The following is a 25,151-nucleotide window of genomic DNA, read 5'->3' as shown; positions in this document are numbered from 1 at the left end:
CTCTCTCTCTCTCTCTCTAGTGAGTGCATGTACCCTATAGCAAATTGTTTTAAAATATTGGTTAAAATGGTGTTTTATCTACTTTACTACATTTTAAAAGTTTCTTTTATGAAAGTGAAAGAAAAACAAGTACTTTCCCTCAACAGGGCCTCACCCTGGGATTCCCCTGCAGCCTTCCCAGCCAGCCAGGACCATGGGCACCAGTGTGTTCAGGTCAACCTAGGAGCCAAAGCTGGGATCTTCCAGATGGATCCAGCAGTGCTTAAGCAGCACACTGTAAGTGTACCACCGAGCGGCCCTGTTTTACTAAAATTAATTTTTTTTTTTTTAATTTGCCAGAGAGCACTTGCTCACCAGAAAGAGACGGGAGTCAGGGGGAGTGAGATAGCAGCCCCCTTGGGAGACTGTCATGCCACAATCCGACCTCTATTCTCCTTTGGGGAACTTGGGCATGCACACGTGTGTGCCCAGTGTGTCCCTGAAGCTGCCAGGTCTAGGACTTGACCATGAAGTTGGCTGAGTGAGATCCAGCTACTGTACTCACCCACCATGCCACCAGCTGGCCCCCAAAATTTTTTTAATGATAAAATAATATTTTTGGTCTCCAATCTTTTTTTAAGATTTTTTTTTGGTTGGTCTTTTTAAAGGACAAAATAATAATGTGGACTTCCGCTGGATAGTACTATTCTCCATCCACTGGAGGAGGAAATAAGCAACCACTTTGGATTCAGCCATGCCTGAAAATTCATCTGTATTATCAACAACGGCATGCAGAAACCTCAGAAACGGCTGCCAACATGCCAGACGTATGTCTCTTGCTCAGATGACGGTGCCGCGTGGCTTCACAAGCCCCTGGTAATCACTGTGAACTCCCAGCACAGCCTGGCCACTGGTAGGAACCTCTGCTCTAGCATATCCATCCCTTTACTCCTGCCCTCTGAATCGTTTGAAGAGGGAAAGGCTCCCCTTTCCTTTCACATTTTGCCTTTAATGATTCAGTGAAATGGCGGATGTTATTGATACTGAAAAGTAAAACAAAAGAACAGCAGTTTCATACAATTGTTCCTTAGCAACGCCCAGAAACCAGTACTATACAACTTGCCTTAAATTACAAGATACTTGGAACTTACTCTCTTCACTAAGAGCAAGTATCCCTCCTACATAAAAGAACATATTCAAAATACGTAAGAGGGCTCGTGGGAGTAACAGCACATCCCTGCCTTTCAAAATGAAAGGGCAGTTTGGGATCATTATAATCAACCCACTGCATCAGAACTGTCTCTCAATTCAAGCCTCAGAACAGAAGCCTTCAGCCACTGAACCAGCAATGAAGCCATCCAGCAGCCATCCAACAGGAATTTTGTAAGTGCCTGTCATTTGCCAGGTACCACATCAGATGCTGGGAATCCAGAGATGAGACAGGTCCCTGCCTCTATTCTGACTAATAGAGGAGACCATAAAAGTCAATAAAGACAAGAAAGGGCTGACTTGAGAGTTATAGAGCAGAGCCAGATAAAAGGCGAAAACTATGTTCTAGGCAAAAGGGAAAGGAAAGGCATCATGTACAGAGTTTGAGCTAAGTTAAGACAGTAAATTGTATTTTGGGAGAAAACTGGATAGTCTGTGGTGGTTATTAGAGTAGGGGGCTCAGGGGCAGAACAGCAGAGTGGCTGCTGTCAGAACCTGAAGACTCTCCAGTAAGACTTAGTAGGGATCAGAGGCCACAGAAACAATTCAGGAAAGGCGTGTCAAGAGCCTGAAGTGGGGCCGAAGCAGGAGGGATGGTGAGAGAATGGATGGGTGGTGGACACAGGCTTGACCCGCATGGGTGCAGGTGAAGCGCATGGAAGAAGGGCATTGAAGAAATTAGTAACAAAGTGGTCAAAATGACAGAAGGTTAGGTCTAATCTGGTTGAGGAAAGATATGACAATTGTGCAGTCAGGAGGGAGCTAAAAAAGAACATGGTGAAAAGGAAGTGAAAATATTGTTGAGATTAAAGAAACCACACAGAAGAAGCAAGACTGAGAGCTATGCTTAGAGTAAAACTCTTACACTGGGGTCTGCAGACCTACGGGTAAGATTTACGGGATAAGAACTTTGGAAAAGTTATAGTTAAGGTGGTAGTTAAGTTAAGGTGGCATGGCAGTTAAGGTGCTGGACACTCTCACATGGCCGACCAGGGTTTGAGTCCTGAATCTGGTGGCTTGCTTTCTCACTTCCTCTCTCTCACTCTCACCCTCTGTCTCTCTCTGGTCAAATTAAAAAATAAATGAATAAATAAAATAAATATTTTTTTAAAAAAAGAACTTTGGAATAAAAACTACATGTTTGGGGCCAGCAGGTGGTTGGGGAGCTGGACTCCCACATGACCAACTGATTTGAGTCTCAGACCAGGTGACTTGCTTTCTCACTTTTTCTCTGGTGAGCACATGTGGCCTATAGCAAATTAAAATAATAGTATAATTAAAATCATGGTGTGATGGTCTACTGGGGTACCTGTTTCTGTCTCTTTCTCTCTCTCATGGAAGAAATAAACTTAAAAAAAAAAGTTTATCTTCATTAAGTTCTAATTAAACTTTAATATTATCTTCAATTATGAGTTTAAGCAACAAGTCACAGTAGCATTACCAGTTCCCGTGACCTTGTCACCAATAAAAATCGCCAACAGCAACACTAGGCATTTAAGAACATCATTCTGAAAAGAAGTCCAGGGTTTTCCCCAGACTGAACATGTTTGAACTCTGAATCACAGAGCAGAATCCGGGTGTTTCCAGTTTTGTAAGCAGAGTATTTAGAGGATATTGAGGCCCAGGTGACTGTTAGGAGGGTCTGTGAGTGGGTCACAGGACTGGGACAGATTCCCTGTGTGGACACTGAATTACTCTTAACATCAATCTCAGCATGTGGAGTTGAAAAGAGACTGTGAGGCAGTTCATGAAATCTGGTGACTAGAGTGTGACCAAGAGGCTGACTGGGATGTGGCTCAGGGGAAACAGAGGACACAAGCCTCACGTGAGGAAAGGTTTTCATAGTCAGAAGGTAAGCACCAGGTCTCTGGTCCTGTCCTCTGTTCCTTTTGCATCTTCCCAACATCCAAAATGGCCTGCCTCTTTCTACTCTGCTCCTCTGAAATAGTCTATATTCCAATTTCTGTTTCTAAGTAAACAGGGCCTGACCTTTTGACAAATCCATAATTCTTACTTTCCTACCAAAGACATGAATGACTATAGTCACATACACAGACTGCTTTCATTTTAATCAGCTATGAAGAAGAACTAGGCATTTGCTGATAGGAGATAATAGAGTGATTCTGGGGCAGAATACCTAGGGCAGTCTGATCTTTATGAAATCAATTCAGTGAGTTTCAACCAACATTTTTTTAAAAGTAAAATAGAATAGAAACTATTGGAGGGACCAGCAGTTAGCGTTATGGCTATGTCGCTGGACTCCCACGTAGTCGCGTGTGTGTGTGCGTGCCCAAGATCCCGAGAGGAGAATGAAGGAGAAGGGATTGCGGCGTGGCCATCCCTCCGGGGGGTGATTTCTCACTTTCTGTCTCTCTGTCTCTCTCTGTCTGGCGAGCGCACACGCCCTATAACAAAAACCTCTCCAAAAAAAGGGAAACTGTTGGAAAGCATTATACACAATAAAAGGTAAGTACTATTCGAAAATCTTTTTTTGTCTGTGTCACACACACACACACACACACAGTGCATCTAATGTAAACATTCTACAGATCATAGCTCCAAAAGCCACAGTTCTAAGGGCAGAACTATTCCATCTAAAGACAAAGCCCTACCGCGGCTGGGGGCTAAGGTACTCAGGACAAGATGGTAGACAAGTTTGGGAGGAATAAGCAACGTAGAGATGCAGCTTTTCCAGGGTCTGCTGTATTGCTGATGCCCTATGATCAGAAGGGGTTTGAGTCTCACCTCTGCCACTTATGAGACATATGTGTGACACCTGAAGTTAAGTCGCTGAACTACTTCATCTGCAAAGCAGGGCTAACATATCTTTTTATTTTGGGGGGGGGAGAGGTTTTTGCTATAGGGCGTGTGCGCTCGCCAGACAGACAGACAGAGACAGAGAGACAGAAAGCGAGAAATCACCTCCCAGGGGGGATGGCCACACCACAATCCCTTCTCTTCCATTCTCCTCTCGGAATCTTGGGCCCGCACGCACACGCACCCGGTGTGAGTTTAAGCCACCGAGTCCGGGACTTGAACCGCAGTCGACTACGTGGGAGTCCAGCGACATAGCCATTACGCTAACTGCTGGTCCCACATATCTTTATTTTTTTTTAAAGAGATTCCATTTTTAAAAAATTATTTTAACTCACCCCTGGGGGGTGATTTCTCGCTTTCCGTCTCTCTGTCTGTCTGGTGAGCGTACCGCACCCTATAGCAAAAAACCTCTCAAAAAAAATTGTTTTAACTTTATTTATTTATCCATCCATTTTAATCTGACCAGAGAAGGACAGAGTGAGAGAGAGAAAGAGAGAGAAAGCTAGAAAGCTAGAAAGCAAGCCACTCAGTCTGGGACTAGAACCGTGGTCAGTCACATGGGAGTCCAGCGCCCTTAACCACTATACCATCTGCTGGTCCCCATATCTCTACCTTATTTACTTCACAAGGTATTTATAAGCAGAGAAAATAATAATATGAAGTCATTCCATAGACTATAAAGCACTACATCCTTACTGTAGTTTTATTCTAAACAACGCAGAGGCAGAGTGCCAAAAAATGAACAATGCCATGTGCACAAAAGACAGGCCCAACTCATGGTTACCTGACTATGTAGTTAGAAACCAGGGGGCACATACCAGGAAATTATTTCTTTAGACAAAGGTAGCTGGGAAAGAGCTCAACTAACAGAACTATCCACATGAACATACGTGAGAAAGTGAGCCCAAGGACTGCTTATCCAAAGCAAAATAAATAAATAAGTAAATTGCTGGTTTTGATGATTTTCTAAGAGATAAGATAAACTGCAAGTTTGTGTGGGGGGGATGGGGATGGTTTTAGACAGTATCTGGCTGTGTCATGATTCTGGCTCAGCATTCTGAGTAGCTGGGACCACATGTCACCATGCGTGGTTCTTGAACTGAGGTTGTTGTTGTTGTTTGAGAATTATTTGTTTGATTTTGTTTATTCATTCATTATTTTAATTTGACCAGAGAGAGAAAAAGCAAGTCACCAGGTCTAGGACTCGAACTGTGGTTAGCTATGTGTGGTTAACCACCATGCCACCTGCTAGTCCCCTTGAACTGAGTTTTAAAGAAACAATGAAGTGTATTTATCTTTCTTCTTTTTTTAATTTCCCAGAGGGCACTCCCCATGGGGAATGGTCACACTGTGATCCATTCTCTGCTTTTCCATCCAGTCAGGATTTGGGGCAGGCATGCACACACACCTGGCATGCTTTTCGAACTGCCAAGTGTGGGACTCAAACTGCACAGCCAGCCATGTAGGACCCAGCTGCCTTTACCACTAGGCCACAGGTTGGCCCGCCTCCTATCTTAAATGGCTTTCTAAGACCAAAAGATGCACCAACTATTACCCTTCAGACCTGGTTCAATACCACCTCCTACAGAAAGTCTACACACACCCCAGAACTAACCCTAAATGCCTCTCACACTCAGTGTTTACACCTCTTATGTAATAGTGAAGTATTAAAAAGTGATTTAAAACATAATGTTCAACACGAACCTAGGAAAGGAAGCCTATTGGAAAGCAGAAAGCACATGTTTTATTTTTCTGCCTATAAGGTCTAGCACTGAAAAGATCTGTTAGTCAAGCTGGGCGCGTGTGCGTGCGTGCCCAAGATCCCGAGAGGAGAATGGAGAAGGGATTGAGGTGTGGCCATCCCCTCTGGGGGGTGATTTCTCGCTTTCTGTCTCTATGTCTGTCTCTGTCTCGCCTGGCGAGCGCATGCGCCCTATAGCAAAAACCTCTCCAAAAATAAAAAAAGATCTGTTAGTTAAAACTAACGACCCAGATGGGCATCCACTCCCCTTAGCTCTTGAGCCTCTGGCCATCAGGGAACTCATCCACATGAGTAATCTAACTAAAGCCCACTTTCAGTAGCTATCAATTACAGATCACTAAACAGACTTCCAATATTCTAAATAAGGATAGCTGCTGGGTCTGGGACTTAAACTGTGAGGTTGGCTATGTGGGAACAAGCTTCCTGAACCAGGTCACAGGCTGGCCTGTCCATACATTTTCATAAGCAAATGAATAGTTTTCTCTTCTTGGGACCAGCAGATGGCATGGTGGCTACATTGCTGGACTCCCATGTAACTGACCATGATTGGAATCCCAGACCCGGGGGCTTAAACTCACTCCAGGCATCTGTTCGTGCATGCCCAAGATCCTGAGAGGAGAATGGAGAAGGGATTGCAGCATGGCTATCCCCCCTGGGGGGTGATTTCTCGCTTTCTGTCTCTCTATTTCTGTGTCTTTCTGATGAGCATATGCGCCCTCTCCAAATAATAATAATAATAATAACAATTTTATTTGAGACCAGCAGATAGCATAATGGTTACATCACTGGACTTCCGCATAGTCAACCACAGTTCAAGTCCCAGATCCAGTAGCCAGGGGCATGTGTGTGCATGCCCAAAATCCCAAGGGGAGAATGGAGAAGAAGTGATTGAGATGTGGCCCTCCCCCCAGGGACTGATTTCTCACTTTCTGTCTCTATGTCTCCAGTGAGTGTATGCACCCTAAAGCAAAAATCTCTCTCTCTCTAAAAAAAAATCTTTATTTACTATTAGTATGATTTTCCAGTTTGATCAGAGAGGGTGGGGGGGAGTGAGAAAGCAGGCCACCAGGTCCAGAACTTGAACCACAGTCAGTCACGTGGGAGTCCAGCACTTTTGAACCACCACGCCACCTTGGTGTTATTTTGACTTCCAACATGTTATGTTACTTAACGAATATAAAGAAACTAAAACTAGAGCTCAAGGGAGAGGAGGGAATGAGCTGCACTGGGAGGAAGAAAGAAGGGAACGAGCTCTCCTTGCCAGCCCACAGACCGCTTACCTCTTGCAGTGTCAACAAGGTGTTAAGGATGGCTGGGAGTGTTGTCTGGACAACTCCAAATCTGTCTTCTGTAAATGATGCTGCTACTAAGTGAGACAGACCTTAACGAGAAAAGATAAGTGTTAAAAGTGAATAAAAACTAGGCAAATCTATTTGCAATACATCTACTTAAGAGTCTAAATAAAAGAACTATAACCAAAGAGGAGGCGACACAGCGCAAAGATGGGCACAGATCAGGACGGGCACTACCACTGCTGGTGCTCAGCTCATTAGTTGTGAAGAAAATGACAAAGTCCCTGCTTCACATTCTATGAGGAAACCATCTTAAGTGATACTGCTGAGTAGTGATCAGTGCTAGGAAGGGCAGCAAAGCATGATAAGGGAGTAGAAGACAAAGGATACTTTTCACAGGACAGTCAAGAATGGCCTCCCTGGGACCAGCAGACGGCATAATAGTTATGTCGCTGAACTCTCACATAGTCAATCACAGTTTGAGTCCCAGACCTCATGGTTTAAAACTCACGCCAAGCGCGTGTATGTGTGTGCCCAAAACCCCGAGAGGAAAACGGAAGAGAAGGAATTGTGGCATGGCCACCTCTCCTGGGGGATGATGTCTTGTTTTCTGTCTCTCTAGCAAGCAAAAAAACCTCTCTGAAGGAAAAAAAAAAAAAAAAGAATAGTCTCCTGACTATCATGGAAGCATCAGACGATGTATCTATAAGATAAAAATAAACAGTTCTTTAACAAGTAAGTTTTCATATTTAAGATAAGTTGGGGCCGGCTGGTGGTATGGTGGTTAAGGCAGCTGGATCCCACAAGGATGACTGCGCAGTTCGAGTCCAGGACCCTGTGGCTTGAGAGACACACTGTGTAAGTGTGTGTGTGTGTGTGTGTGTGTGTGTGTGTGTGTGTGTGTATCCAAAATCCTAAGAGGAAAAAATGGAGGAGAAGGGACTGTGATGTGACCATTCCCCCTAAGGGATGCTTTCTCATTTTCTCTTTCTGTGTCTTGGTCTCTCTCTCTGGCCAGTGCACACACCCTCTAGTAATTTCTTTTTAAATTTCAAAGTAAGTTAAAACCAAACTTTTTTTTTTAAGAGGAGTTTTTGCTATAGGGTACATGTGCTTGCTGGAGAGAGAATGAGACCGAGAGATAGAAGAAATCACCCCTCAGGTGGATGGCCACACCACAGCCCCTTCTTCATTTTCCTGTCGGGATTTTGGGCATGCATGCACACATGCCTCGCATGAGTTTTAAGCCACTGGGTCCAGGACTCGAACAGTGGTCAATTATGTGGAAGTCCAACAAAGTAACCATTATGTCATCTGCTGGTCCCAAGAACAATTTATTTTTTCTCTCCCCAAATAAAAAATGATTTCCCGGGACCAGCAGTTGGCGTAATGGATATGTCACTGGATTGCCATGTAGTTGACCGCAGTTCGAGTCCCAGACCTGGTAGTTTAAACATATGCTGGGCGTGTGTGCGTGCATGCCTATCCCCACTGGGAGGTGATTTCTCGCGTTCTGTCTCTCTGTCTCTGTCTTTCTGGCAAGCACACATGCCCTATAGCAAATACCTCTCTGCCATCCCCTGCAAAAAATATTTCTCTCTCTCTCCCCGTCTCTGGTCAAATTAAAATAAATAAAGTTAAGTAAAACAATTCTTTAAAAAAAAAAAAACAAAAAAAAAGGACATAAAAGAATCCCAGGTTCAATTTCTGTTTATGTACAAGAAAAGATTTTGCAAAATCAAAGTACACTTAAACATCTTGGGAAAATGATCTATGTAAGACAAAGATAAAAATGTTTCTGAAAAAAATTTTTTTTCTGAAAATTCATCTTTTTTTAAAGAGGTTTTGCTGTAGAGTACGTGCGCTCATTGTAGAGACAGAGAGACAGAAAGCGAGAAATCGCCCCATAGGGAGATAACTGCGCCACAATCCGTCCTCCTCCCGTTTCCTCCTTGGATTTTGGGTACACACACACATGTGCCCAGTGTGAGTTTCAAGCCACCAGGTCCAGGACTTGAACCATGGTCGACTATGTGGGAGTCCCGTGACATAACCATTATGCCATCTGTCGGTCCCCAGAAAATTCTTGAGACATAAATCCAGAATAGATCGCTCATAAATTATACTCTAACTTATAATTAAAATCATATTTATAATTCACAGAGATTATTTACCTTCTAATGCCCAAATATGCATTTGAGCATCTGAGAAAACAGCTTGAATGGAGGCCTCTGGGTGCTATAAATAAAACAAAACATTTAAGTAAGTTTTTTTGAGCAAAAATTCTATTATTTCATTTAATCGACTAAGTAGATTACAATAAGGAAAAATGAAGAGTTGTCTCTTACGGATTCAAATCTGAAATAATCTTTATTAAAACCTGATTGATAGTTTTTGATTTAACTACTACAAAGCATTCCGACATCAACTTACTGTGGCCTTTGTCACATCTCTAATCTCTCTGTGCCTCAGTTTCTTATTTAAAATAAGTATCACATAGGCTTAACCGACCTCAGGGGATTAAAACAGAAATCACTTAAGAGAAAAGTTACAAAAGCTCTTTTTAAAACAAAAGAATTGCCTAATTCATATTATTATACCTCTGTTCCATTGTCCACCCACTACCCACACCAAAGAAAATCTCCTAACCTTCTTTAATATACCATGGGCAAAAAGTGTGAGCAACCAAGTGGCCAACATTTAAACAAATGGTGGCTTTGGTTACACGCCCGATCAAGCTTATTAAGCACAACATAACAAGTTACATTTCTCAGTAACAAACAGCAGTGTCTACAACTCCTTATCACACAACAGACGCGGGAACAAAATCAGAGTCAAAAGTAGCCACTCACTTCCAAGGAAAAAGATCTTGGTCAGAATCAGCTGTGCCACTACTATGTGCTCTTAGGCTAGCTGACTCCTCTGAGCCTCAGGTTTCCTTATCGATAAAATGAGGGCAAAAGACTTAACTCATAGAAATGGTGTCACAATTGAGCAAAAGACCTTCACTGGAAAGAGCGTGGCATGCATAAGACAGCCCAGGTTTTTACCTGAAACAAAGCACTGAAAAAAAACTTCAGACAACCCCTGTCACTCTTGCCAAAAGAGAAGACACTTCTTCTAAAGGACAGTCCCAGGTAAACTATTTTTTGGTAGAGATAACTGCTAGCTAGGTGCATCTTTCACCATAGTGAAAAGATGTGCATCTATCATACATCATGTAGTGAAAAGATGTGTATTTTCTCAGGGTTGCCTGGATCTCTTTCCCCACCAAGGTATGACTCCCAAATAAAAATGAATACTGATACAAATGCAAACTTTCACTGAAAGGCATATGAGTGAGTGCGATATCAATTAATACTGCAATATCTGCAAAGAGAAGCTAGATTTAAAAAGCCAAAAGCAATGAGCCAGCCCCATAGCACAGTGGTTAAGCGCTGTGTGTAGGTAGCCAAGTCTCATGTGCCCATTCACACTCTGGCCCCAGAAGCTCAAAAAATACGCCGAACACTAGGGTGTGCATGCCGAAAATCCTGACAGGAAGGAGAAATGGAGGAAAGAAATTATGGTCTGACCATGACCTACTAGGTGTATACTTGTGCTTGCTCACTCTCTCTCTCTCTCTCTGGTGAACACATATGCCCTCTGGCAACCAAAAAAAAAATAAAGAAGAAAAGAAAAAACAAAAGCCACAGCCAAAAATTCTTTCCCTTCGTAAGAGCAAAGATTTTGTTCATCAAAGAATTAATTAAAACACAACGGCTTTAAGTACTGAAAATAGAAATGAATCTTTAGCTTCTGCAACTGAAATTTACTCTACTGTGGCAGCTGGAATAGCTGATAGACAAGGTGGAAAGTCGTTTCCGTTGTAGCCTGAATTAGGACGTTTTATCCATCACAGATTTGACACCACTCTAACTCAGTCATCTCCTTTTTGTACACCAAATTTGTCACAAAGATGTTAGCAGGACAACGAGCCATGAAGCATCAGGCAGCCAAGGATCTGCTCACTTTGTAAAGGGGTCAATATTGCCTCTGAGCACAGAGCTGCTGGCAGCCAAGAGTCTCAGAGGACCAACTACAGAGTCACATCCAGGACACCAGGGAGGTGAGATGTGTCAGGGGCGACTTCCTTACAACGGAGGTTCAGTGAGTACTATCCAAAGCTGCCTGGCTGGCTAGGATTAGGCCGTAAATAACTTACAAGTCAGATTCTGTCTGCTGTTTAATTTCATATCTCGTTTCCTTTCCCCACATTCCAATGGTATAACCGAATATTCTTACCTTACTGAAAAAATACATGATCAGCACCCGTTTCGATAAGAAAGTCTTAATCTGAGTTGGAAAAAAAGGAAGAATATGCTTACATTTCCATTTTTAAAAGCATACAAATATAGTATATTCCATATTCCCAGTTCTTCCTGACACTAACTTAAAGAATGAAAAATCTCACATCTTATAAAAAATATATTTACAATAAGCCATGTAAGTAAGTATCTTTCTGCTATAAACTGGATAATCAAGATGGGCTATCTAACCTAAACCATATCCCCACGTACACATGTTAACCCCCAAAATAAAGCCCTGCCATGATGAAAGAAATCCTAAGTGCTTCTGGTGGTATTTCTTACCTTTGTTTTTCTTTCTTTTTTTTTTTTTTAAAGAGAGGTTTAGGCTATAGGGCGCATGTGCTCATCAGAAAGACAGAGACAGAAAGAAAGCGAGAAATCACTCCCCAAGAGGGATGGCCATGTTTCAACCCCTTCTCCTCCATTTTCCTCTTGGGATCTTGGGCACACATGCATATGTACCTGGCGTAAGTTTAAGCCACTGGGTCTAGGACTCAAACCACAGTTGACTACATGGGAGTCCAGTGATGTAACCATCACGCCATCTGCTGGTCCCCTTTGGTGGTATTTTCTAAGACACATTTTCCCCCTCTCTATAACTATCCTGCCCTTTAACTTCTTACTACTAAAAAAACAGCATTTTTCTCTTACAAGAAAAAAATATTCTTAAGACACAAAGTGGTTTTCCATTAGCGAACATTTACAAGTGGAAAAAACTGTCTTAGTATCAAGCTGAAAGCTAATCTGACAGACTTCAAAGTGAACTCACTCCTGCAATACTCACACCCAAATGGTGTATGACCAGTCAGAGGGACGTAGTAGGAAGCATCTGTGTAGTTGCTACACAAAAAGTAGCATGGTAATACTTATGGCCAGTGGAGCCATATGGAATCATGAAGTTCATAAAATGCCTTTAATTCTTCTCTACTAATCAATCATTACATCAGAAAATATGTTATACATTTTCCCATCTTAAAACAAAAACAAAAACCTGGGACCAGCAGATGCCATATGGTTATGTCACTGGACTCCCATGTAGTTTGAGTCTCAGGCCTGGCGGCTACAACTCATAAAAGGCATGTGTGAGTGCTGTGCCCAAAATCCCAAGAGGAGAATGGATTGTGGCATGGCCATCCCCCCAGCAGGTGATTTCTCGTTTTTTGTCTGTCTCTCCGGGGAGCACACACACACCCTATAGCAAAACCTCTCTCTCTCAAAAAACAAAACAAAACCTGGGCCAGCAAGTGGGGTAGTGGTTAAAGCACTAGACTCTCACATGGCTGACCTCAGTTCAAGTCCTGGACCCAGTGGCTTGAAACTCACACTGAGGGACCAGCAGTTCGTGTACTCCCATGTAGTCGACCCCAGTTCCAGTCCCGGACCTGGTGGCTTAGATCACATTAGACACATGTGCGTGCGTGCCCAAGATCCCGAGAGGAAAATGGAAGAGAAAGCATTGCGGCATGGCAATCCCCCACCTCCCCCGGGGGGGGGGATTTCTCACTTTCTGTCTCTGTCTTTCTAGCGAGCACACGTGCCCTGTAGCAAAAACCTCTCAAAAAAAAAAAAAAAAAGAAACTCACACTGGGCACCTATGTATGTATGGTCAAAATCCCAGGAGGGAGATGGAAAAGATACAGCCATCCCTCTGGGGAGGTGATTTCTCACTTTCCCTCTCAGTATTTCTCTCTATCTCTCTCCCGCAAATCCATGTAACATATGGCAAAAATCTTTCTCAAAAAAGGGAAAAAGAAAAAGAAAAAAAAAAAACAAGCAAAATCCTTTCTTGACTCCTGAACTCACCCCAACTATTGCTCCATAGCTCTCATCCACTTACGGCAAAACTGCTTTGAAAGATCTGGCGTTTTTCTTTCTTAAATTTGCCAGAGGGCATACACACTTGCCAGTGAGATGGAGAGAGGGAGGGGAAGAAAGCACCTCCACTGGGGCGTGGTCACACTGCAATCCCTTCTCCTCTATTTCTCTGTTTGCTTGCTCATATATTTTCCTTTGCTAGAATGGAAACATATGGGCAAGGGTTTTGTGTTGTTTGAGATTTTTTCCCACTGCCTAAAACCACACCTTATGTGTACAAAGAACTCGAATATTTCTTAAATGAAAGAATTCACAGATCAAAGGCATCACATTAGGTTAAGCCATATGAAACTGCAATTTGTATAGCTCAATATGGGTCAACTTAATACATACATGAAGCATCAAAAACGAAACCAAAAAATCCTCTATTCCTGATGACTTTCTCATGTGAGATCCATAATGCTCTCAATGTGACATGCAAACATAAATCCTAAAACCGCATCATCCTACCTGTTCGCGTTTATTGTGAATCCAGGAATAAATAACACTGGGCTGCCTTACTGTCTTATTCTCGGCATTAATAGAGGTACATGGAGAAGGGTTAGAAAATTCAGTCATTTGCTGATCTATCAAAAAAAAAAAATTAGGGTGAGAACTTAGACTGTCTGATCCTCTGAAACTAATATTTCAAATTTGAAAAAATAAATAGTCCTCACCAGAAGCAGAAGTCCATAATCTTGGCCCTCTTCTTGTTAGCTGAGGACTCTGTGGTGACCCATAGCAGGTGTTTACATCAAAAATGCCCGCCATCCGATTCATTACACTAGAGCCAAACGGGGTCCCAAGAGGACTTGTAACATCAGGTGTAGATAATTTTGAAGAAAACAGAGAAGTTTTAACTAACGGTGGCACCGAGGGCCGAGGCATCTGGCTAGATTTTGGCGTCTGAAAAGTAGTTTCTTCTGTAAAAGAACAGATTCAGCACTAATCCAAGCAGCTAGCATGGAGGGTCTCTGATTTTATTATCTCGACTTTCTGTTAAACACATTTAGTTAAGGCTTAGTAGATTGTTTCCATCTAGGTTTATGTTCTCAAGATCCAGATTTTACTACTCAAAATCATTCAAGTACCATCATTTTCTGTCTGAGTAATGCAGCCTTTCTTGTTTCTCCTCCCTCCATAAATACCTTCAAGGAGGGGCTGGCAGGTGGTGGATAAAGGTACTAGATTCCCACATGGCCAACCATGGTTCGAGTCCTGGACCTAATGGCTTGCTTTCTCGCTTTCTCTTTCTCTCTCTGACTGTCTGGTCAATTTAAAAATAATAATAACAAATGGCATTTAATAAATAGTGGATAAGAGCACTAGATTCCCACATGGCCAACCATGGTTCGAGTCCTGGACCTAATGGCTTGCTTTCTCGCTTTCTCTTTCTCTCTCTGACTCTGTCTGGTCAATTTAAAAATAATAATAACAAATAGCATTAAATAAATAAGTAATTCTTAAAAAAAAATCTTCAAGGACATTTTTTCTAACTCTAAGCTGTTCTGAATGAACTCATCATTCACATTTTTAAGTGACAAGAGCTTTAATTATTTGAATTTCTCCAGTTTTATTGCACATTGCTTTATTATTATTATTTTAGGTTTTTGCCATGGGAAATGTACGTTCACAGGAGAGAGATAGAGGGGAAAAGTGAGAAATTGACCCCCAGGGAGATGGCCACACTGCAATCTTTTGTCCTCCAATCTCCTCTCAGGATTTGGGCATGAGCAAACATACCAGGTGTGATTTTCGAGCTACACAGTCTGGGGCCCCAATAGCGTTCACCATGTGGGAGTCCAATGCCCTAATCACCTGAATGGCATCCAGTATTATCAATAAAGATTCACCTGGCTTTGTGCTAGAGTAAGCTGAAGTCTTCTATTTGATGACCATCACTTCATCAGGTGTTTGTTTGTTTTTCCCAAATGGTGGATGGGGAGAAGAGAGAGAGGTACCTTTTGACAAGGTCTCACCAAATCTCAATCCTCCTGGCTCACCCAGTCTCCCAGATAGCTGGGGTCACAGGCACACACACCCTGCCCCCGCCACCTGGCCTACTTAGGCTAGGCAAAGAACTGAACTCAGGCCTCCTGGTGACCCCAGCCTTTTAACACCACCACCGCACAGGTCTTCAATTTTTTCAATTAATGAACAAGATGTTGTACATACTTACGGTGTGAAATGTGATGTTTCAGACCTAATTTTTTCAGTCTACAATGATATCCAGGTCTTTTTCTTGGTTCAATACAGTATCTAGACTGGCTCCATCATGTAATGATTAAGTACACAGAGCTGAATCCCACATCCCAGCCTAGCTCAAATCCCAGCCTGGTGGCTTAAAAAACACTCTAGGGCATGGTGGTTAAGGGCACTGGACTTACACATGACCAACAGCGGTTAGAGTCCTGGACCTGACAGCTTGCTTTCTCACCACCCCCTTTCTCTCTCTTTCTCTTGCTCTCTCTCACTCTGTAACTCTCTGGTCAAATTAAAATAAATAAAGTTAAATAAAGTAATTCTTTTTTTGTTTGTTTTGATTGGTTTTTATGCTATAGGGCGCATGTGCTCGCCAGAAAGACAGAGACAGAGCAATAGAAAGTGAGAAATCACCCCCCGGGGGGGATGGCCACGCCGCAACCCCTTTTCCTCCATTCTCCTCTCGGGATCTTGGGCATGCATGCACAAGCGCCCAGCGTGAGTTTAAGCCACCGGGTCTGGGACTTGAACCATGGTTGACTACATAGGAGTTCAGTGACATAGGCATTACGCTAACTGCTGGTCCAAATAAAATAATTCTTTAGAAAAAGAAAAATGCCAGGCACATATGTATACATGTCCAAAATCCTGATGGGATGGTGAAATGGAAGAAAAAGTACTGTAACATAACTGTGCCCCATTGTGCGGTGTGTGTACCCTCTTTCTTTCTGGTAACCACATGCACCTCTGGAAATTAAAAAAAAAAATTATGATAAATTTTCCCTAAAAATAAATACCTCATGGTCCTAAGTGCCCTTTGTGTGTGTGTTTTTGTTTTAAGACAGGGTCTTGCTGTGTTGCAATCCTTCTGCCTCGGCCTCCTGACTAGCTGGACTACAGGTGCTTGCCACCATGCCTGGCTTTTTACAGCAGCCAAGGAATCAAACCTTGGCCTCTCATGTGTCCTCAGACTACTGAGTAACAAGGTCCAGAATGTGCTACCGCAGCTTGCCACATACAAGTACCTTTAGATTAGCTACTGTCATCGTTCTTGGAAAATAAAATGTAAATATTTTCCCCTGTATTAGTAACAAGGAGTTACCTGAAGAATTGAGTTTCTTAGGTTCCACCGGATAAGTTGAAGATACTCTCCCATTCGTAGCAGCAGCTTCTTGGCAGAGAACCAGTTTCTGAGTCATATCATGTAAGAGGTTCAAGCACTCCCTTGAAATGGCTGTCCAATTGTGGGGATGTCCACCTAGGGGGTCCAAACATCAGCATTTAAGTAGATACTCTCATATTCTTCTCTCAAAGTGAAGAAATGAACAAACAAAAACAAAAAGCAATAGAAATGCAACATTATACTTTGCAACGAGGCCTGCTTCTTATTTAAGCTACTCTTGATACTTGTGCCATCAAATATACAGCAGGTATCCAATAGCTCTTTGGATGAACGAATTTCCCAAAAGTCTACAAGCAAAACACTTCCTATTTTACTGGCTAAAATAAAGCCAAACACTAGGTAATGGCTTGAGTGAAAAAGACCAGGGTTACCTCACTAGCAGTACTGAGCGGACTGCTAAGATAAGCAGTGAACTAAGACAATGAACGCAGGCTATCAATGAGATGTGCTCCATGGTCCCCGGGACCTCCAAAGTCGTTTCCGATCTACTGTGTTTCCTTACATTTTCACTATATAACTGTCCCATTTGCTACTACTCCTACATGTGAAAATAACCATATTTTATACTTAGAGACTTTACAGGTCTGATATCTTTTAATTTAAACTGAGATAAACTACTACAATCACACTTCTTTAAAAGTCTCTTTATCACTCAATATCTTTTGATTTTCCAAGGCCTCTGTCTCCTAGAGTTACAACGTAAAAAACAACCAGCTTTGTTCTGTGTTGAAAATAGCAGAGAAAGGGGCCGAAAGATGGTGTGGTGGTTAAGGTGCTAGACTCTCACATGGCTGACTGCAGTCTGTGTCCCAGACCTGGCTGCCTGATTTCTCACCTTCTCCTTCTCTTTCTCTCTCTCTTTGGTCAAATTTTTAAAAATAAAAAATAATGACAACAAATAAAATTTTTAAAAAGAAATTTTAAAAAATAGAGAAATACACTGAAAATTGGCTTTCCCACCCCATGTGCCAATTATTCCCTCTTCACTTTTGATCCCTCCTTAATCATTTCTCCCTTTTACAACTCAAGAGGATTACCACTTAACCTGCGAACCAACACACGCACCCAAGATACTTCATCAGTAGGCCTCAGGATCTTCTGTACTGCTTTAACTCAGAACCACTAGTAACAGCATAAAAACCCAGTTAAATTTTAATAACATGCCTTAGAATGCAAGCTCTCTGGCAGAACACATGCCATCCTATTACAGTTTACTTGAGTCTCTGGTAAAAAAATATTTACTGCGTAGATAATTCCTAAGTTAACCAAGACTGACACAAAAGTATTGTTACAGTTAATCTTCCACAGTATCGAGTCTGGATTTCTCAAGCTACTAAAATAAGAGTAGTTCTAATCAATTATGTTTTTATATCACTGGATCTCATTTCCATATAACATTAACGATAAAAAGCGCATTTTACAATGTAGGAATCAACAAGTTTGGCAAAACAACAAAGAACGGATTAGAGAGAAGATGAAAGCTACCAGGTCCTCTCTGCTCCTCACTGGAGGCCAGAGCTGGACTGCCTTCCCTCAGGAACAAGGCAGAGCACTGACAGTCGCAGCCTGAACAGCGAGGCAAGAAACAGTGAAGTGTTTCGGAGCTGCTCAGAGCATTGGGACCACCAGAGAGTCTAGTCTTTTTTTTTTTTTTTTTTTAATGAGAAGCAGAGTAGCATAGCAGCAAGGGGAAGATCTATACTTGGGAGTCAAATGACATGATTCTTCTTCCAATTCTGACACTAACTTTATTTAAGCCACTATGCTCTCTGAAATTTAGATACTCCATCTAAGGATAAGACCTCCAGATTTTTATAATTTTCAGGATTAAAATTTTTTGATTTTTAAGTTTTGCTTTTCTGTTCTAAAACTGTCGATCTACTGCATAAGTTTTTCAGGTAAAAGAAATGGAGGAGGTAGAGACCAACAGTTGGCGTAATGGCTATGTCACTGGACTCCCATGTAGTCGACCACAGTTTGAGTCCCGGACCTGGTGACTTAAACTCACGCTGTGTGTGTGTGTGTGTGTGTGTGTGTGTGTGTGTGTGTCCAAGATCCCGAGTGAAGAATGGAGGAGAAGGGATTGTGGCGTGGCCATCCCCTGCCCGGAGGTGATTTTTCGCTTTCTGTCTCTCTGTCTCTCTCTGTCTTTCTGGCAAGCACACGTGCCCTATAGCAAAAACCTCTCAAAAAAAAAAAAAAAAAAAAAAAAGGAGCAGGTCAAAGGAAAAGTCTAAAAATACTTTGCCGGGTGACATAATTCAACCCATAGCAATGCGAACACTTAAGTTGTGTAAAATTTAATATTTCATTTAGCAGACTCACCAATGTGTGACATTTTAATAAATATACCTCTCTCACCAAAAACTTTAAGTGGAGCATTTTTTATATACACACACCTAATCAGATCTATTACTTTTAGCAATACCTGGTTGGCTAAGGCTAAAAACTTCTTGTCTTCGTGAAGGAGAATACTGAGAAAGCAACATCAGGTCCTGCAAGGCTAAATACTAGAAGGAAAAAAAAAACATTTTAAATTTTAACTTCTACATAAAATCTTATTTATAAATTGGGCTCTTTGTATATCCAAGGATAAATTGTTTGGACCTTTTTCATTAAAGAAACATTTCAGATTCATGACCTTTCTTTCTAGATTTCCAGAACTCCTGTCTCTACCCTCCCTACTCAACTCACTATAGATTTCAACTAGGAGGAACTACAGAACTCTCCATGGTCTTCCCTACCTCTGTGCTTGGAAACTTAAACGTCACTTCCCCTGGAACCCTTTCTGGCCTTACACAAACATACTCTGTGTGTCCAATGCCACACAGCTCTCAACCAGTACCCTCAAAACAATGTCTTGTAACTGCCTGTTTGCTTGTCTCAACTGATTCTGCCCACCACAACAAGGACAACGTCCTGCTTGCTACCACAGCAAAGGCAGTGCCCAGCACACAAAAGATACACAATAGGTATTGCTCTGTTTTTACTGAAAGCCTTCATTTTTTCCCCAGCAAACCTCTTTACTCACCCTTCAAGATACCATCCCTTCTATGTAGATGTCCTATATGAGTCTCAAGCACTTCCACAGTAAATATTCCATTATTGTGGTATCTAACTCATCATTGTACCCCAAGCAGCTGGCACTAACATTTGATCACTAAATAAAGATTTGCAGACCAGCAAGCTGCGTGGTAGTTAAGGCACTGGGCCCCACATGACTGACTACACAATTTGAGTCTCAGACCCGCTGGCTTAAGAATTACACCTGGTATAGGCAGGTGCTCGCCCAAAAATCCCAAGAGAGGAATGGAGAAGGGACTGTGGTGTGGTGACCCCCTGGGGAGTGATTTCCCACCTTCTTTCTCTCCCCCACCACCCTGTCTCTCCATGCACCCTATAGTAAAGAAGAAAAAAAAAGAAAGCAAAAAAAAGCTAAGTACCAAATAAGTAACTGATATTTTAAAATTTATTTAGCAAATTCAAGAGAGGAATGGAGAAGGGACTGTGGTGTGGTGACCCCCTGGGGAGTGATTTCCCACCTTCTTTCTCTCCCCCACCACCCTGTCTCTCCATGCACCCTATAGTAAAGAAGAAAAAAAAAGAAAGCAAAAAAAAGCTAAGTAACCAAATAAGTAACTGATATTTTAAAATTTATTTAGCAAATTAGCCATAACTGATATTTAAAGGTAATTACGCCTTCAGTGGTTCATTTTCTTATTTATTTATAACTTCTATAGAACACGACTAAAACTCTGGGTTCTCTATTTTCTTTCACTTCTTTAAAAATGCACCTTTTAACAGGATCACATTATTATAAATCTACTTTAAAATTTCAATTGCAAAACAATTTATGGTTGTTTAGCTCTCTTCTTTAAAGTCTTCTGATTAAAAAAAGTCTTCTGATTGCGGCTGGCAGGTGTTGTGATGGTTAAAGGTGCTGGACTCCCACATGGCCGACCACGGTTCAAGTCCTGGACTTGGCAGCTCGCTTTCTCGCTCTCGCTCTCTCTTTCTCTCTCTCTCTCTCTCCTCCCCCTCCTCTCTGGTCAAATAAAAATAAATAAAGCTAAATGAAAGAGTAACTTAAAAATTAAAAAGAAAAGAAGTCTTCTGATTAAAATTTGCTTTAGGATCATTATCAATAATTCATATTTAAAGAGCTCACTAAATGTCTATAAACTACCAAGCACTACCTTCTGTCACAAAAGCCAACAAATATTACACAAGTAAAAACATGTCTAGATCCAGTGATTAAAAAATAAACAACGTGGGGAGGGCAACAGGTGGTGTGGTGGTTAAGGGCACTGGACTCCCACATAGCTGACCATGGTTCGAGTCCCAGGCCTGGCGGCTTGCTTTCTCGCCTCCCCCCTCACTCTGTTTCTCTCTGGTCAAATTAAACAAATAAATAAAATAAAGCTAAAAAAGTAAAAATAAACAATGTGGGACCAGCAGATAGCATAATGGTTACATCACCGGACTCCCACATAGTTGACCATGGTTCAAGTCCTGGACCTGGCAACTTAAAACTCATGCCATGCGCTTGTGCATGTGAGCCCAAAATCCTGAGAGGAGAATGGAGGAAGGGTGATATCTTGCTTTCTGTCTCTCTTGTATCTATCTGTCTCTCTGATGAGCACATGCGCCCTATAGCAAAATCTCTCTTAAAAATGAATTAATTAATTGGGATCAGCAGTTAGTATAATGGCTATGTCACTGGACTCCCATGTAGTCGACCGCTGTTTGAGTCATGGACCCAGTGGCTTAAACTCACGCTGGGCGCATGTGCGTACATGCCCAAGATCCTGAGAGGAGAATGGAGGAGAAGGGATTGCGGCTTGGCCAGCCCCTCAGGGGATGATTTCTCACTTTTTCTCTCTCTCTCTCTTTCTAGCGAACACACGCACCCTATAGCAAAAACCTCTCAAAAAAAAGTTAATTAAAATAAAATAAAACAATGTGTAGCGAACAGGTGGCACAGTGGTTAAGGCACTAGACTCCCACATGGCCAACCACAGTTCAAGTCTTCGAGCTAGTGGCTTGAGAATCACATCACGTGCTTGTACCCAGGATCCCAGAAGGGTGTATGATGTGGCCACCCACTCTGGAGCGTGATTTTTCACTTTCCCTCTCACTCTGTCACTCTAGTGAACTCATGTGGCAAAAACCTTAAAAAACACACAGTGTTTTATTTCACTACCATACATAATTGCAAACCACTAATGCATATGGTTGGATATCATTTTATCCTTAGAAATATTTTTATTCTTTTCTGAATATAGAATTGGTTAGCTTGTACACATATACTACACTATACATATACTACACTTATTTACTTCCATTTTAGTCACTTGGATTCAAAACTGAAAAAATAAACAGGAGCGGCAAGTAGGTCATTCTTACAATACCAATACTAGAATATTCTAGGCCCTCAAAAAATATACCCAGGCCTGGGACCAGAAGTTGGCATAATGGCTATATCACTGGACTCCCATGTAACTGACCGCAGTTCGAGTGCCAGGCCCAGTAGCTTAAACTCACACCAGATGCGTATGTGCCCAAGATCCTGAGAGGAGAATGGAGAAGGGATTGTGGTGTGGCCATCCCCCTCCCCACCCCCCGAGGGTGATTTCTCACTTCTGTCTCAGTCTTTCTGGAGAGTACGCATGCCCTATGACAAAAACCTCTCAAAAAGAAAAAAAAAAAAAAAAGGGACCAGTAGTTAGCGTAATAGCTATGTCGCTGAACTGCCATGTAGCTGACCGTGGTTCAAGTCCCGGACCCGGTGGCTTAAACACACACTGGGCGCGTGTGCATTTGTACGTGCCCAAGATCATGAGAGGAGAATGGAGGAGAAGGGATTGTGGGGTGGCCATCCCCCCAGGGGAGTGATTTCTTGCTTTCTATCTCTCTGTTTCTGTCCTTCTGGCAAACGCACACAACCTATAGCGAAAACTTCTCTCAAAAAAATACATACATACCCTGGCCCAATCTCTGTGGCACAGCCAGTACTATAACAAACGGCAGTGCTGGGAGCCACATGGCCAACTGTGGGTTCAGGTTCCCAGCCCAGTCTGACTGAAACAGGGAGTGTATATAGGCATGCCCAAGATCCTGATGTGCTGGAGGGCTGGGGGGAAAGGAGATCATATTGCAACCAGACTCTGTTGAAGGTGATTTTCTCCCTCTTTATCATGCATATACATGCACACAATCTCTGTCACAAATAAAATTTAATAAAAAATACTTAAATATGCTAAATATTAAGTTCATCCTGCAAGTTAAGTTGGAAGTAACTTTGAAAGACATAAATGATGGGGCTAGTAGGTGGCATGGTCATTAGGTGCTGGACTCCCACATGGCAGACCACAGTTCAAGTCCTAGACCTGGCAGCTTGCTTTCTCACTTTGTCTCTCTCTAGTGAGCACACATGCTCTATAGCAAATTAAACAATAATTGTAATAACAATAAATAAGATTAATTACAATAATTCATCATTTAAAGAAGAAAGATAGAAATGCACAATTCTGGTACCTTTATGAGGAGGGGAGGATTGCTGTTTAGAACTCTAGGGAGGCAGTCATCTGATTCTTCCACAAATGGTGGTTGAACGGGGAACACGTGAGCCTATCAAATATATCAAACAGGAACAATAGAGTCAGGACCTTGTTATATTCAGTAAGTAAACACTATTTGAAATTTTTTAAAAAGGAGATAATACAACTAATTAACATCTTTAGTTCTCCTTGCAAAAACCAGATTACATTAAAGTTACATTAACCCAGGCTGGCCCCATAGCCTAGTGGCTAAGAGAGCCAGATCCCAAACGGTCCACTTCAGTGACTTGAAAAAAACACGCCAACCAAATGTATATGGTTGCCCCAAATCCCAACAGGATGGAGAAATGGAGAGAGCGCTGCAGCATGACCACACCCTGCTAGAGGTACTTTTTCTCTCCGGTGAGCACACATGCCCTCTGGTAATTAAAAAAAAAAAGTGGTATAAAACACACTATTTACAAAAATGTTACTGTCCCAATTATATTGACTTTGGCTTCTAAATAATGAAACAAATTCAGAAAAAAAGATTCTCTGAAGCAACTGAAGAATACAGACCTACAAACATGGTAAAATAAAACAGAACACTTGTCTTCTAAGGCAAACATTTAGATGATAAAAAACAATGTAATTCTTATTCACTTAAAAAAGATTTTTGTGTGGGGGACGACAAGAGGCATAATAATGGTTTAGGCATTAGCTGGCTGCAGTTAGAGTCCCAGACTTGGTGGCTAGCTTTCTCAACTTTTTCTGTCTCTCTCTGGTGAGTATACATGCCCTACAGCAATCAAATAATAATAAAAACAAATAAAATTAAATAATTTAAAAAGACTTTTGTGGTGGGCCAGCTCCACAGCGCAGTAGTTGAGACCTGTACATAGGGAACCAGATCACATATGGTCAACCATAGCTCAAATTCTGTCTACAGTGGCTTGAAAAACACACCAGACACATGTGTATGCACGTCCAGAATCCTGGAAGGATAGAAAACGGAGGAAAAAGACTGTAGCATGATCACGTCTCCTAGAGGGTCATGCATGCTGACGCAGGCCCACGCTCTTGCGTGCGCGCGCGCTCTCTCTCTCTCTCTCTCTCTCTCTCTCAAGTATGCAACCACATGTATACTCTGGCCATTGGAAAAAAAAAATCTATGGAAATTAACCAGAAAATAAACTTAGTTTTCAAAATCATCTCTTTAATATAAATTTTACAGCTTTGCTTCAGGAGTCAGCTGGTGGCATGGTAGTTAAGGCAGCTGGATCTCACAGGGCCAACTGTGTGGTTCGAATCCCAGACCTGACAGCTTGAAAAGCACACATTGCGAGTGTGCACATACACCCAAATTCCCGAAGGACCGCTAACCATGCTCACTTTCTCCCCCACTCTCCCACAAGCACACATGACCCCTGACAAAACAAAAACTTTCCTTCAAAAAACAAATACTTTATTACTCTAAATATTTTAATAGTATCTATGTCAAGAGCATGTAAAACTAATTTAAAATTCAGTTCCATTTAGTATGTACTCAATACAGGGAGCTCTCTAGAAGAAAACTAGAGTATAAATAAAACATAGTAAGTATCACTAGCAATGCATTGTTTAATTTATAAAAAATTAAGTAACACTTCCTTAGAAAAAATGCCAAGTAAACGATGGTTATAACTGATATACCCCTAATAAAGTCTCAGAAGAAGACTCCAACTACCTCACTGAAATGGCTTTGAGCAGAGCACACTTATCAGCGCTCTAATAAAAGTCAATCCGGGGGCTAGCAAGTGGCTCCCACATGGCCAACTGCAGTTAGAGTTCCAGACCCAGTGGCCTGAAACTCATACCAGGTGCATGCGCGTGCATGCCCAAAACCCCAGGAGGAGAATGGAAGAGGAGGGACTGTGGCGTGGCCAGCACCCCGGGGGGTGACTTCTTACTTCCCCTTTCACTGTC

General features: G+C 42.0%; 1 protein-coding gene across 1 annotated transcript in view; it reads right to left on the bottom strand.

The window, feature by feature from the left end:
* The window catches only part of NDC1 (NDC1 transmembrane nucleoporin), a 71,348-nt gene that overhangs the window by 11,319 nt on the left and 34,878 nt on the right, over positions 1–25,151 (bottom strand). The window contains exons 13-20 of the mRNA XM_027772244.1: positions 23,185–23,277; positions 19,076–19,157; positions 16,567–16,722; positions 13,940–14,185; positions 13,734–13,849; positions 11,344–11,394; positions 9,234–9,297; positions 7,048–7,148 (exon numbers count right to left, since the gene is read on the bottom strand). Coding sequence (XP_027628045.1) covers positions 7,048–7,148; positions 9,234–9,297; positions 11,344–11,394; positions 13,734–13,849; positions 13,940–14,185; positions 16,567–16,722; positions 19,076–19,157; positions 23,185–23,277 — 909 coding nt within the window. The remainder of the gene's footprint in view (positions 1–7,047; positions 7,149–9,233; positions 9,298–11,343; positions 11,395–13,733; positions 13,850–13,939; positions 14,186–16,566; positions 16,723–19,075; positions 19,158–23,184; positions 23,278–25,151) is intronic.

This window comes from Tupaia chinensis, unplaced genomic scaffold (genome assembly GCF_000334495.1).
Source record: "Tupaia chinensis unplaced genomic scaffold, TupChi_1.0 Scaffold000259_1, whole genome shotgun sequence".
NCBI lineage: Eukaryota > Metazoa > Chordata > Mammalia > Scandentia > Tupaiidae > Tupaia > Tupaia belangeri.
This window is presented reverse-complemented; position numbering and strand designations above follow the sequence as displayed.